At 56.3% G+C, this 10,779-nt stretch overlaps 1 protein-coding gene across 3 annotated transcripts in view; it reads right to left on the reverse strand.

The window, feature by feature from the left end:
* The window catches only part of Ltbp4 (latent transforming growth factor beta binding protein 4), a 31,009-nt gene extending 20,230 nt beyond the window's left edge, over nucleotides 1–10,779 (reverse strand). For 2 of the 3 annotated variants that reach the window (XM_057754436.1, XM_057754433.1), the window contains exons 1-15: nucleotides 10,488–10,779; nucleotides 7,088–7,279; nucleotides 6,532–6,779; nucleotides 6,346–6,448; nucleotides 5,885–5,959; nucleotides 5,648–5,770; nucleotides 5,020–5,184; nucleotides 4,451–4,600; nucleotides 4,064–4,324; nucleotides 3,479–3,610; nucleotides 3,262–3,387; nucleotides 2,448–2,573; nucleotides 1,715–1,957; nucleotides 844–969; nucleotides 641–760 (exon numbers count right to left, since the gene is read on the reverse strand). In XM_057754436.1, the coding sequence (XP_057610419.1) occupies nucleotides 641–760; nucleotides 844–969; nucleotides 1,715–1,957; nucleotides 2,448–2,573; nucleotides 3,262–3,387; nucleotides 3,479–3,610; nucleotides 4,064–4,324; nucleotides 4,451–4,600; nucleotides 5,020–5,184; nucleotides 5,648–5,770; nucleotides 5,885–5,959; nucleotides 6,346–6,448; nucleotides 6,532–6,779; nucleotides 7,088–7,279; nucleotides 10,488–10,737 (2,440 nt within the window). In that variant the 5' untranslated portion in view covers nucleotides 10,738–10,779. The remainder of the gene's footprint in view (nucleotides 1–640; nucleotides 761–843; nucleotides 970–1,714; nucleotides 1,958–2,447; nucleotides 2,574–3,261; nucleotides 3,388–3,478; nucleotides 3,611–4,063; nucleotides 4,325–4,450; nucleotides 4,601–5,019; nucleotides 5,185–5,647; nucleotides 5,771–5,884; nucleotides 5,960–6,345; nucleotides 6,449–6,531; nucleotides 6,780–7,087; nucleotides 7,280–10,487) is intronic. The other variant, XM_057754437.1, reaches the window with a different exon arrangement.

Consider the following 10,779-nt stretch of genomic DNA (forward strand, 5'->3'; position numbering starts at 1 on the left):
GGTCAGGGAAAGGGACTCTGGATTGGCACTGAGGATCAGAAATTAACCAAGGTAAGGGATGAACTAGGATTGTTGGATAAGATTCTGCTTAATAAATGTATCAAAGTAAGCCAGCGTTGAGAATCCTGCCTGATGTCAGGGTCAAGGGTCATGTACCCAAATAAGCTTCAGGAAAGAGAGTCTGAAAAGGGCTTTGGATTGAGAGTGAACCAGAATAACATGGTCAGGACTGTAAGGGGTTTTGTTTGTTTGTTTCTTTGTTTTTTGGTTAAGATCAAAAGGCACAGTCAAATTTAGGGTCATGGGACAGTAAGGGTCCAGAAATGTATTTCTGAGACACAAGGTCAGGGGTTGTCAGCAAGGGTCATGCATGGCTAGTCCCCAAAAGATCCAGCCGACTCACATGTTCCTAGGTTACAGTCAAGCATCACCCAGGGTCAAGAGTGTGGTCAAGTCAGTCACTGCAGGTGAGGGGGACAGGAGTCAGAGTAACACTTGGTTGTCATTGCCCGTGGAAGGGGACTGAGGTTCAGGTCCCAAGTTATGGGTCAAGTCAGGGTCACGAACCAGGTCACAGGTCAACAATCTGAGTGATCAGGTTAAGGTACAGGTCCCGGGTCCCAAATGGGCCTGATCTCACCAGTGCACCTGCCACGGTGCAGGTGGTAGCCAACAGGGCAAGGCCGGCATTGGAAGGAGCCCGGTGAGTTCACACACTCCTGCCCAGGACACGCCAGGTGGTTCTCACACTCATCCACATCTGAGGAGCAGGGGAGAGAGTGGTCTTGAGGAAGTGGCCCCCTGCCTCCTCACCCATCCACAATCTTCCCTCCCCGGTCTCACCCTCGCACTCGGAGCCAGCAGCGTTGGCTTGGAAGCCTGTAGGGCAGACACACTGGAAACTCCCTTCTGTGTTCTCACAGCGGCCATAGGCACAGGGCGAGGGGCTCCGGGCACACTCATCCACATCTGGGCAGAAGAGGCCAGTCAAGCTGAGGAATAGGCATGGGCCCTTCCTACTGCCATGCCCACCTACCCCAACCACCAATTGTTTTTTGTTTTTCTTTTTTGGGTGGGATTTGTTTTTGTTTTTTTGGCTTTTTGTTTTGTTTTGTTTTTTTTGGAGACATGGTTTCTCGGTAGCTTTTAGATCCTGTCCTGGAACTAGCTCTTGTAGACCAGGCTGGCCTCGAACTCACAGAGATCCACCTGCCTCTGCCTCCCAAGTGCCTTGGTCTTCCTAACAGCTAGAAAGACTATTAAATGGCTGGATGGGGTTTGACTCTGTCCTCCTGGGAGGAGGAGACAGCCTTGAAAGGCCTGGGTGGCTGGTTCATGAGTAGAATGCTGGCTAACGTGGTGTTTCCTGTCTGCAACCCCAGCACTCAGAAGGCTGAGGCAGGAAGAGGGTCTCGAGAAAAAAATTAAACAGGAAAAGTTCAGGCATTAATTGTAGGTGGACACCCTTCATACCAGTACTCAGGAGGCAGAGGCAGGGGGGTCATACGTTCAAGGCCGCTACATGAGGAAAACATAGATGCTCTCTCATTTGGAAGAAAGGAAAGAAGATAGAATTCAGCCAGATCTGCCCGGCCTTCTCAATATTCCGCTCACCTGACCTGTGTCACAGAGGCCATCCTAATGCTTCTCTACTCTCTCCATCCCCCACAGCAAGCCATGCACGGTGCTCCAGGCCTGGGCTCAGCACCCTCACCTTGGCAGGGGGCCCCTGGTCCTCGGGAGCGGAAGCCAGCTGGACAGGCACAGTGGAATGAGCCTGCAGTGTTGTCGCAGCGTCCTGGCCCACAGGGTGGAGGGTGCTGGGCACACTCATCCACATCTTCTTCACACGTCGAGCCGCGGAAGCCAGCCGGGCAAACACAGCGGAAAGAGCCGGGCAGATTCTCACAGACTCCACGGCCGCAGAGGCCTGGGCTCTGGGTACATTCGTCCACATCTGCAGGGAGCAAGCAATCCCCAGGGTCTCTGGTGTGATTCGTGCCCCCATACATCATGCTACGCTCTTTCTGAGCTCCCTCACCTTGCTTTTCCATCCTCCCTTATTCCTCCTTCCTGTCTTCCAGCATCCTGAATCTCCATCCTCCACCAATTCTAATGGAGTTGTGTGGTTGGTTCCTGGAACTCTGCCTCGCTGGTCCCCATGAATTGAGTTGCATTTGTTTTCCAAAATCCAGTCACCTTTCCCAGTTACTCACATCTCTGTCCCTTCTCCATATGCTTCTCCACGCTCCATGACCCAGCCCTTCTGTTTTCCATCACTTGGCTTTTCCATCTGATCCAGGTCACATTAGACTCTCTGACCCTGGTCTGCGACCCCCATCAGTAAGCCATCCTTTTTCCCATTGCTCAGTTTCTCCAACCTTATTGCTACCTATCCACCCCTCACCTTACATCCTCTTTCTTTCTGTCCCCTTCCAGACCCTCACCCTGGCAGCTGGCTCCGTGTGGCGCTGCTTGGTATCCAGCGGGACACACACATAGGAAACTGCCTGGCTTGTTCTCGCAGCGCCCGCGGTCACACGGCGGCGGCACGCGCTGGCACTCGTCCACATCTGTGGGCAGAACCCAGAGACTAGAAAGCGGCAGACACCCAGACTCCTTGAGCCCTGAGAGAAGATGTGAGGCCGAGGGAGGAGCAGCAGGGGCAGGACAAGGGCGGGGCGAAGCTAGGACCAAAGCTAGTCTAGGGCGTGGCTAAGGAGGTAGGCAGGGCTAGAGTGGGTAGGCTTAATGCAAAGTGCTGATCGAGCCGGGAAGTTAGGACCGCAGCTGAGGAGGAAACAAATTTGGAGAGGACAGGACCTGGGAAAGGATAAGAGCAGGAAAGGAATCTTTGTGGCTCAAAGGAAGAAAAGGAAGGCAGGGACAGGGCCAGAGAACGAACGGGCAGTTTGGGGTGAGAGCTGGCGGTGGAATCAGGATTCGTAGTCAGAGTAACTGCAGAAATGGTAGACTCAAACGGGGCCTGGAGGCGTGAGCTCATCCAAGATAGAGAAGGCGGAGCTAGTGAGAGCCCAGCTTGAAGGGGATTTGAACAAAAGCTGGGCCACAGGGGAAGAAAGGGTTAGATCCAGAGTAGGGATGTGGCCAAGCTGATCTTGGAGCTGTGGTCAGGGCAGAACAAGGTGCTGGACCGGCGTGGGGGAGGCGAAGGAGCAGCCGTGAGCGGTTCTACAGTGAGAGCAGAACCAAGACCCAAGCAGGGGTGGAGCCGGGGGCCGGACGGGGTGGGATTCTCACCCAGGCACTCTGTAGCCCGCGGGCTTGCTTGGAAGCCTGTGCCACACACGCAGTGAAAGCTGCCTGGTGTGTTCTCGCAGCGTCCAGGAGCACAGGGCATCGGCACGCGGCGACATTCATCTACGTCTGAGGGCACGGAAAAGGCTAGTTACATGGTGGCCAGGCAGAGGACTCTCAACCGCAGCTCCGCTTCACTGAAGCCCTCTGTCCAGCTCACCTATGCAACGAGTGCCATGGGGGTTGAGTCGGAAACCAGGGTCGCACGCACACGTGTAGCCACTGGGCCGGGGAACGCAGCGTCCGGGACCACAAACCTGGGGATTGCGCTGGCACACGCTGGAGGAGGGACCTGGGGGAGACAGTCAGCCAGGTTCCCACAACTCTGAACTTCTTGTCCTTTCCATCCCAGAACAGTGCCCTTAGTTCCGTTAAGGTACCTTTATGAGTGTACCCTCCACAAGCGTAATCTTGGAAGATCAGGTTGTCATTTACCCGGAGAGAGTCTCATCAGGTCTGCCTGAACTTACCCACAACGGCATTCACATACCCCCTACTTCAGAAACCTCTCATGATGCCCATTTTACAGGATAAGAAATGGTGGCTCGGGGTTTCACTGCTCGTGCAAAAGAGGACTGGACCCTAACTGTGACTCCAGTACCTGAGGGAGCCACTACCCAAACCTTCCAGTTCTTCCCTATTCCCATCCTTCCCCACTCTATCACCTTTCAAAACCTCCACTCTGGAGCCTCGCCCCACAGAACTTCACAGGATCTTGGCTACTGCCCTCAGATTCCCACGGCACCTGATTCAGGACTCTCTGGACCGGTCCAAGGAGGGGTGCTGGGCAGGGCAAATTCAGGACGTGGCCGAGATTCAGGCTGTGGCCGGGGTTCAGGCCGAGGCCGGAGTTCAGGCTGTGGCCGGGATTCAGGCCGAGGCCGGGGTTCAGGCTGTGGCCGGGGTTCAGGCCGAGGTCGGGGCTCAGGCCGAGGTCGGGGCTCAGGCTGTGGCCGGGGTTCAGGCCGAGGCTGGGGTTCAGGCCGAGGCCGAGTGGGCGGAAAGCCTGGTTAAAGAAAGAATACTTTTATTGGGACCTAAATTTAGGTGTCCTTGCCCCTCCCCTCTGTTTCCTATGGACCTCAGGCAGCACCTGGAAATTTAATCGAACCCCATCCGGGATTCAGCTCACCTATGGGTGGCCGAGCAGTGGGTGGTTGGGCGCGTGGTTGATTGAAGGTCACTCGAGGTGGGTCCTGGCTCAGAGGTCTGGTATTGTAGCGGAGATCAGAGGCTGAATAGTGGTAACCAGGGCCAGCTGGGCAAATCTCCCGAAAACCCTCTGGGAACAAGACAAGGGGAGGTCAGGAGAGGAGACAGATCTTGTGAGCCGTAAGCAGGCTTTGGCCGGGAACAAAGCTTGACCTAAGACGGTGTCAGGAGTCTGGCTTATGCGCTGGATGGAGTAGTGTACTGGCCAAATAAGATGTTCCAGAAGCCAATGGTAGAGCCACGGGCGTTTCCCTCATTTGGGAAGATGGCAGAGAGTTCTGGTCAACCTAACTTTAAGGTTATGTGACCCAGGAGTAGGCGTGGCTAAGGATAGAGGTAAAGTCCTGGGTTGAGTCTACCACAATGAGGTGATCAGAAGTTGGAGTGTGACCAGGTTTGAAGCCGCTAGACCTTAGAACCGCACGGCAGGGCCTATCCAGAGTCTGTGTGTATCTGTTAGGAAGGGGTGGATCGGAAGGACTAGCTCACCTGAACCGTGAGGTGGGCAGAGCTGGCAGCCGCGGCCCCAAGCCTTGCCCACACGGCTACAGCAGCATATCTGTTTGGTGATATTTCGAAGAATGGGCAGCGAGCATCCGCCATCATGGAGCACTCGGTAGCAGGGCCCCTTTGCCTCAGAGATCACGTGTTGGGCTGGGGGATGGGAGGAAATTCTTCAGGGCGGGTGAGGAGTTCAGCCGTTCTGGGAGAGGGGAATAGGGGAATGGTCCCAGGGAAGATTTAGTGGGTAGGTGAAAGGGGCATTAAGGGAAGTCGGGGGAGGGGGTCTGAAGAACAGCTGAGGGTGCCCAGGGCTTAAATAGGGCATAAAGGAGAAGCTGGGTATCAAAATCCGAAAGCTGTCTGGAGGTCAATTGGAACTCAAGACTCTGGGAACCTGAGGGGCCTCGATATAAAAAGTTTGAGGGCTGGAGGGGAACTTCTGAAATCGTCGCAGAGATCTGTTTAAAGGTCCAGGCTAAATCTGAGGGGGGCCTGAAAGTCTAGAAGGGTTTGTGTGTGTGAGGGAATTAGGGTCCATGAACACTGGGGAACAGGGTCTAAGATCTACAGCCGTTTGGGAGCCAGATGCAGAGCGCCCCTCCTGGTGGCTCACAGATGCAGCTGCCCCGGGAGGAGTCCAGCAGGAAACCGTCGGGACACACACACGTGTACCCGCCACGAGTGTTGGCACACTCCCCGTGTTGGCAACGCCCACCTGTGGCGCACTCGTCCACATCTGCAAGAATCGAGGAAGTGTTTGGCGAGTTGGGGACTACATGCTTGGCAGTCACTCTTTATACAAGACAAGCCCTTCCCCCCCCGCCCCCCCCCCCCGCCCGCTGTCCCTTACCTACGCAGGACCCGTTAACCCTCTCGAAGCCGGTTGGACAAGGTCCATTTGGGCCATTCACTCGGTTGGAGTTCCCTGTGCAGAAAGGAGGGGTCGGGGCAGAAACAGGTTGGCAGACAGACAACCGAGCAGTTTTAAAGAAAGATTACGTGGGAAGGGCTAAAAGGAGTGAGGTGTGGTTTGAGTACCAAATTAGTCTCCCTTTGGCAGCTTAGTAGGTAACTTCGGAGGATCTTGAAATGCATGGATGAGATCAAGGCACCAAGGCAGATTGAAAAGTGTGACCAAAATCACAAAACAGGGTAAATGGATTCAACGGTGTGTGTGTAGGCGGGTGTGTGTGGGGGGGACCTAGAATAGACATGACCCCCGTAACAAGGTAGGTATAGCTAAAATTTGTGACTGGGGTTTATCTGTGCCGGAGGAGAAGAGGCGAGGTTTGGGGAGGACCTGGGGCTTACCCAGGTGCTCCGAGCACGGCTGACAATCATGAACACCCCAGGCCAAGCCCTCCCCTCGGCAGCATACTTCCTGAGTCCGGAGCCCGGGCAGCGGCGAAGCACACTGTTGGGGAAGCGATGCGTGAGCGCACCCCCGCGCGGTGGTATGCTTTAGGGGGATCCCCCAGCCCGCGGGCCTGCTCTCACTTCGCTTCCGCGCAATTCCCTGAAACAGTAACCGAAGCCAGAGGCGTCTGAGTAGCCATCCTCGCGCGGCGCGCTCTGTGCCAGCACTGTGTATGGCGCTGCCGCCTCGGCCCTTGCTGCCGCCTCAACCCTGGCTAGGGCTTCAGGGTTCGCCTCTTCCCAAGGGCCTGACACACGTTCCACCTGGTGCACCACTACCGATGCCTCCTGAGGGTGCTCCACGTGCACGCTCACCATCGATGCCACACCTGAGCAGAGGCAAGATGAACAAAAGGCTATGTCTACACGTATCCTGCCTTGTTGGGAGTAGACTGGAGAGGCGAGCTGAGGTATTTGATATTTGGGTAGGTTTCTTGGGGGTGGGAGTGGTAATGTAATCTGGCCTGCAATTTTCAGTGATCCTCCTGCCTCTGCATCCCAAGTGGTGGGATTACAGGTAGAAGCTACCAAACCGGGCTTGGGAGGGTAGCACGGAAGGCAACAAACTTGATCAGAGAATAGTTAAGTTCCTGAAGTGAAAGGGGACCAAGAGGCCCTTTGGCTAAATTCTCCTTACCATGTTCATCATCACGGTGGTTGGCTAGTGGCATGGTGTACACGGAACGGGTAAGGCCCGGCATGGCTGGGGCCGGGGGCCGGGCCCCCGAGGAATGCAATTGGCAGAATTTGCCAGCGAAATCCGGGGGACAGAGGCAGCGGTCAGGCTTCACACACACACCACCGTTGTGACAGATCAAGGGGCACAGGTCTGAGGAGAAAGTAAGGACACACACACACACACAAATCAGTAGTACTCCTGTGTCAGATGAACCCAAGCTAACTCAGTCACCAGCGCTGTAACGCGAGGCCCTCACGGTGTATTCATCCGACATCTCTCCACGTTAGGTGTTTTCCGTTTATTTGCTTTTGTATTTTGAGGTAGGGGCTAATGTAACTCAGGCTAGCCTCAAAAACCCATTATATAGCCGATGCTTGAACTCCTGATCCTCCTGCCTCCGATTCCCAGCTCCGATTATAGAAGTATATCACCACCACACCAGGCTTTTATTTTAGCTGTCGTGTGGCCATTGGCCAATCGTGCCGACTATAGGACTACATCAGTTGGGTCCAGTTGTGAAGCTATCTACTACATAGTCCCGTCTACTAAGTGGGCTCACTCCGCCCCCTTCCTCTCTCTTCATTCACTTTCCCATTTTCTGGCGGAGTTCAGGCGTTCTAGCCCCGCCCAGACAGTGCTATTCCCGCCCACTGGATTATCCCCGCCTACCATAGCTCTCTTTACCCAACCCGACACTTCCTCTTTCTGCCTCCTTAGCTGGACTCCAAGACGTCCCAGCTTTTTCCCTTGGCCAATCACTCCTTTCTAGTCCCGCCCACACGGTCTTCTACCTGAGATTGTAAACTCCGCCTAGCTAGGACACCTGGTACCTTTAGCCCCGCCCACTCTCCTCCCTCTGATTTGTCGTGGATCGCTCTCCTCCTATGCCAGGGCGAGCTTGGAGACTTAGTCCCGCCTTCTCCCTCAAACAGTTCGCAGTTTTAGCCTTCCCTCCCGGCCTTCGGTAGCACAGGCGGGGCAAGTAGCGGGGACGCGCCTCTACTCCCCTCTGCGCGCCCTCCCTGGGCCCCAGGCCACCTCTGGGCGGGGCACTGCCAGCTGTGCGGCGGGGTAAACAAAGAAAGGGGTGCAGCGGGGGCAGGGCGTCGTCTCCGCATTCCGGACCCTTGGGGAGCCCTGGACTGCTGAGCCAAAGGAGGCCGGACATGTCTTTTGAGGGCACCCCCCCCTCCTTCCCCTGGGGCTAGAGAAAACAGCTGGAGACAGCTGCGCTCAAGGGAAGGAGGGAGCAAGCTGCCCGGGCTGGCCGAGGAGGTGTGTGGGGGATTTTAGAAGCCACAACTGTACAAAAGAGAACACGGGGCGGGGCACCTCAATTTAGAAAAGTCAGGGAACAGGAGTCCTTGGTAGGTATGCGCGTGGAGGCAGTACTCTAGGGTTCAAAGACGACCCAAGATTCCTAGGAGGCAGGAGAGGCTAGCTCAGAGCCAATCTAGGCTCTCAACTAAGAGTCTTTCAAGTCCGTTGGGAGAGTTGCCTAGAAAACAGGACTCGACTACTTTCTGGAGGCGGGGGTGTGGTCCATGTGATGGTGCGGAGGACAAGGAGAAATGGAGTCTGGACGTTTCCAGCATATTAAGAGTCTCAAGTTGCTGGGACCTTAGGATTCTGTGGAAAGCCCTACTCCTTCCTAGCTAAGGGCCTAGTTGCCTTAAGTTTTGATTAGTGGCTGTCTGTGATAACAGCGTAGTCTCTGGAGTGTTCTTGGGAGGATTCATGAATTAAGACCAATTCTGGGGTTCTTTGATGATAGGGAGGAGTCCAAAGTTCCTAGGGGATGGGGCAAAACCTGTTGAGAAGAATTGGGAATCTACATTAGAAAAAGAGGAAAATAGGAGGTTATGTGGAAAGGGAATTGGGGGGAGGGGTGGCGAGGAAGACATCTCCACTTTTGGCTTGCGCTTGAGGGTTTCTGGGGAAGTGGGAAGCCGTTGGGTGACAATACTAGAGTTCTCCAGGGAGGGGCGCAGCTTGGAGATGTCCCTCCGAAGATGGAGAAGGAACTTCTCTGAGGAGTTCCTGGAGTGTTTGACCCGGGGTAAAGAGGGACCATAGGATCCCGTGGTCAGAAACCCAGCTGTCAGGAGTGTTAAGCCTGGACTCCAGGTACCTTAATGGGGTTCTTAAAATGACAGAGTTTAAGAAGGGCTCAACTGAGAAGCAAGGTTGCAAAAATGGCACTGTCTCTGTTAGGTGGAAGCCACCAAGGTTAGGGGCATTTCTTAGTCATCCACTGCCTGCTCTTGACTGCAGACCCTCCCCCGACCCCCCAGCTCAGGGTGACCGTACCAGGGCTTCCTGCTAGATGGACAAAGCTATCTTCATGCCCCCCACCGTTGGAAGAACAGGGAGCTAAGGACATCGGGGTCTTGCCGAGGTCAGCCCGCCTTCACATGTCCCTCCTTGTGCCTCCAGGGGCTTGGCACCCGCCTGGGCACGGCGCCTGGCACGGGCGAGTTGGGGCTGGGCCGGGAAGGAGTGAAGGAAGGAGGGAGGAAGGGGCGGAGAAAGGGAGTGGTAGCGGGAGGGGGCTCAGGCGGGAGATGAGCTCACGCCGGCCGGGTTGGGCTGGCTGGGGGCCAGGCTGGGCGAGTTCTCGGCGCCAGGGGCCCCACTCCCCATTCCAGAGGGCGTGAGGAGTAGGAGACAAGTAAAACCCGACCCCCAGAAAGCCATTCCACCCCCACACTCTGGGATAGCAGGTGGCTCGCCCACCACATCTCACCTGAACCCCAGAATGCTCCCCTTGTCTAGAGGTGGCTGAAGCGCAAGCTCGTCTCCCTCCTCCCCCAGGGGGCGCCCTTTCCCCAGGCCGCCTATCTGGATATCTGTCGCACGTGGAACCGCAGTAGTTCAGGTCTTGCCGAAAGACACTGTCTTTTCTGGGCCCCATCCCTCTCAGCTCTTCATCACAGGCAATTCCATGCTGGACTATTCTCCCCCTCCCAAAGACAGACACAGAACCGTGAGACATCCCCCGCGCGACCCTGAAATTGTCCCTGCTCACTCACTACGCACAATCTCCGAATTTGGAACCTTTCCCAAAAGTTCCCAGGACCCTCAATTCTGAGATCCCCGCCTTGACTGAGAGGGATGAAAGCTAATCCCAGTCCGTTCACGTGGGACACCACAAGTCCTCGAAAACACTTATCGCTCCTGAGATCAGCGCCCTAGGAACCAACTCCCCAAGCTAGGAATTCGGAGCCCCCTTCCTCAAATACCCCACGGACTCCCCAGCACGTCTGTACATGGAATCTGGGCTCCTGATCCCAAGGGCATTGTCTCCGGGATCCTCCCTCCGGGCACTCCTCCCTCGGGAGCACCATCCCGCACTCACAGGCGCGGAAGCCGGGTCCCCCCGGGGCCGCCCCGCCGGGCGCGCCGCTGTCCACGCTGGTGGTGTTGCGGGGCGCGCAGGTCGGGGTACAGCGGGAGCCTGTGGGCCCGTGGATGCAACGCAGGCCGCACACGGCGGGGGTGAAGCGCACGCGGAGACGCTCTCGGGGTCGGCCCAGCCCGGGCTGCGGCCCCAGCTGCGCCAGCAGCACCAATAGCGACACCCAGAGCAGCCGCGCGCCGCCCGCCATGGCTGCAGCGCCGCGCTCCACCGCGCCGCCGCCCCAGCCCGC

Source organism: Chionomys nivalis, chromosome 2 (assembly GCF_950005125.1).
Source record: "Chionomys nivalis chromosome 2, mChiNiv1.1, whole genome shotgun sequence".
NCBI lineage: Eukaryota > Metazoa > Chordata > Mammalia > Rodentia > Cricetidae > Chionomys > Chionomys nivalis.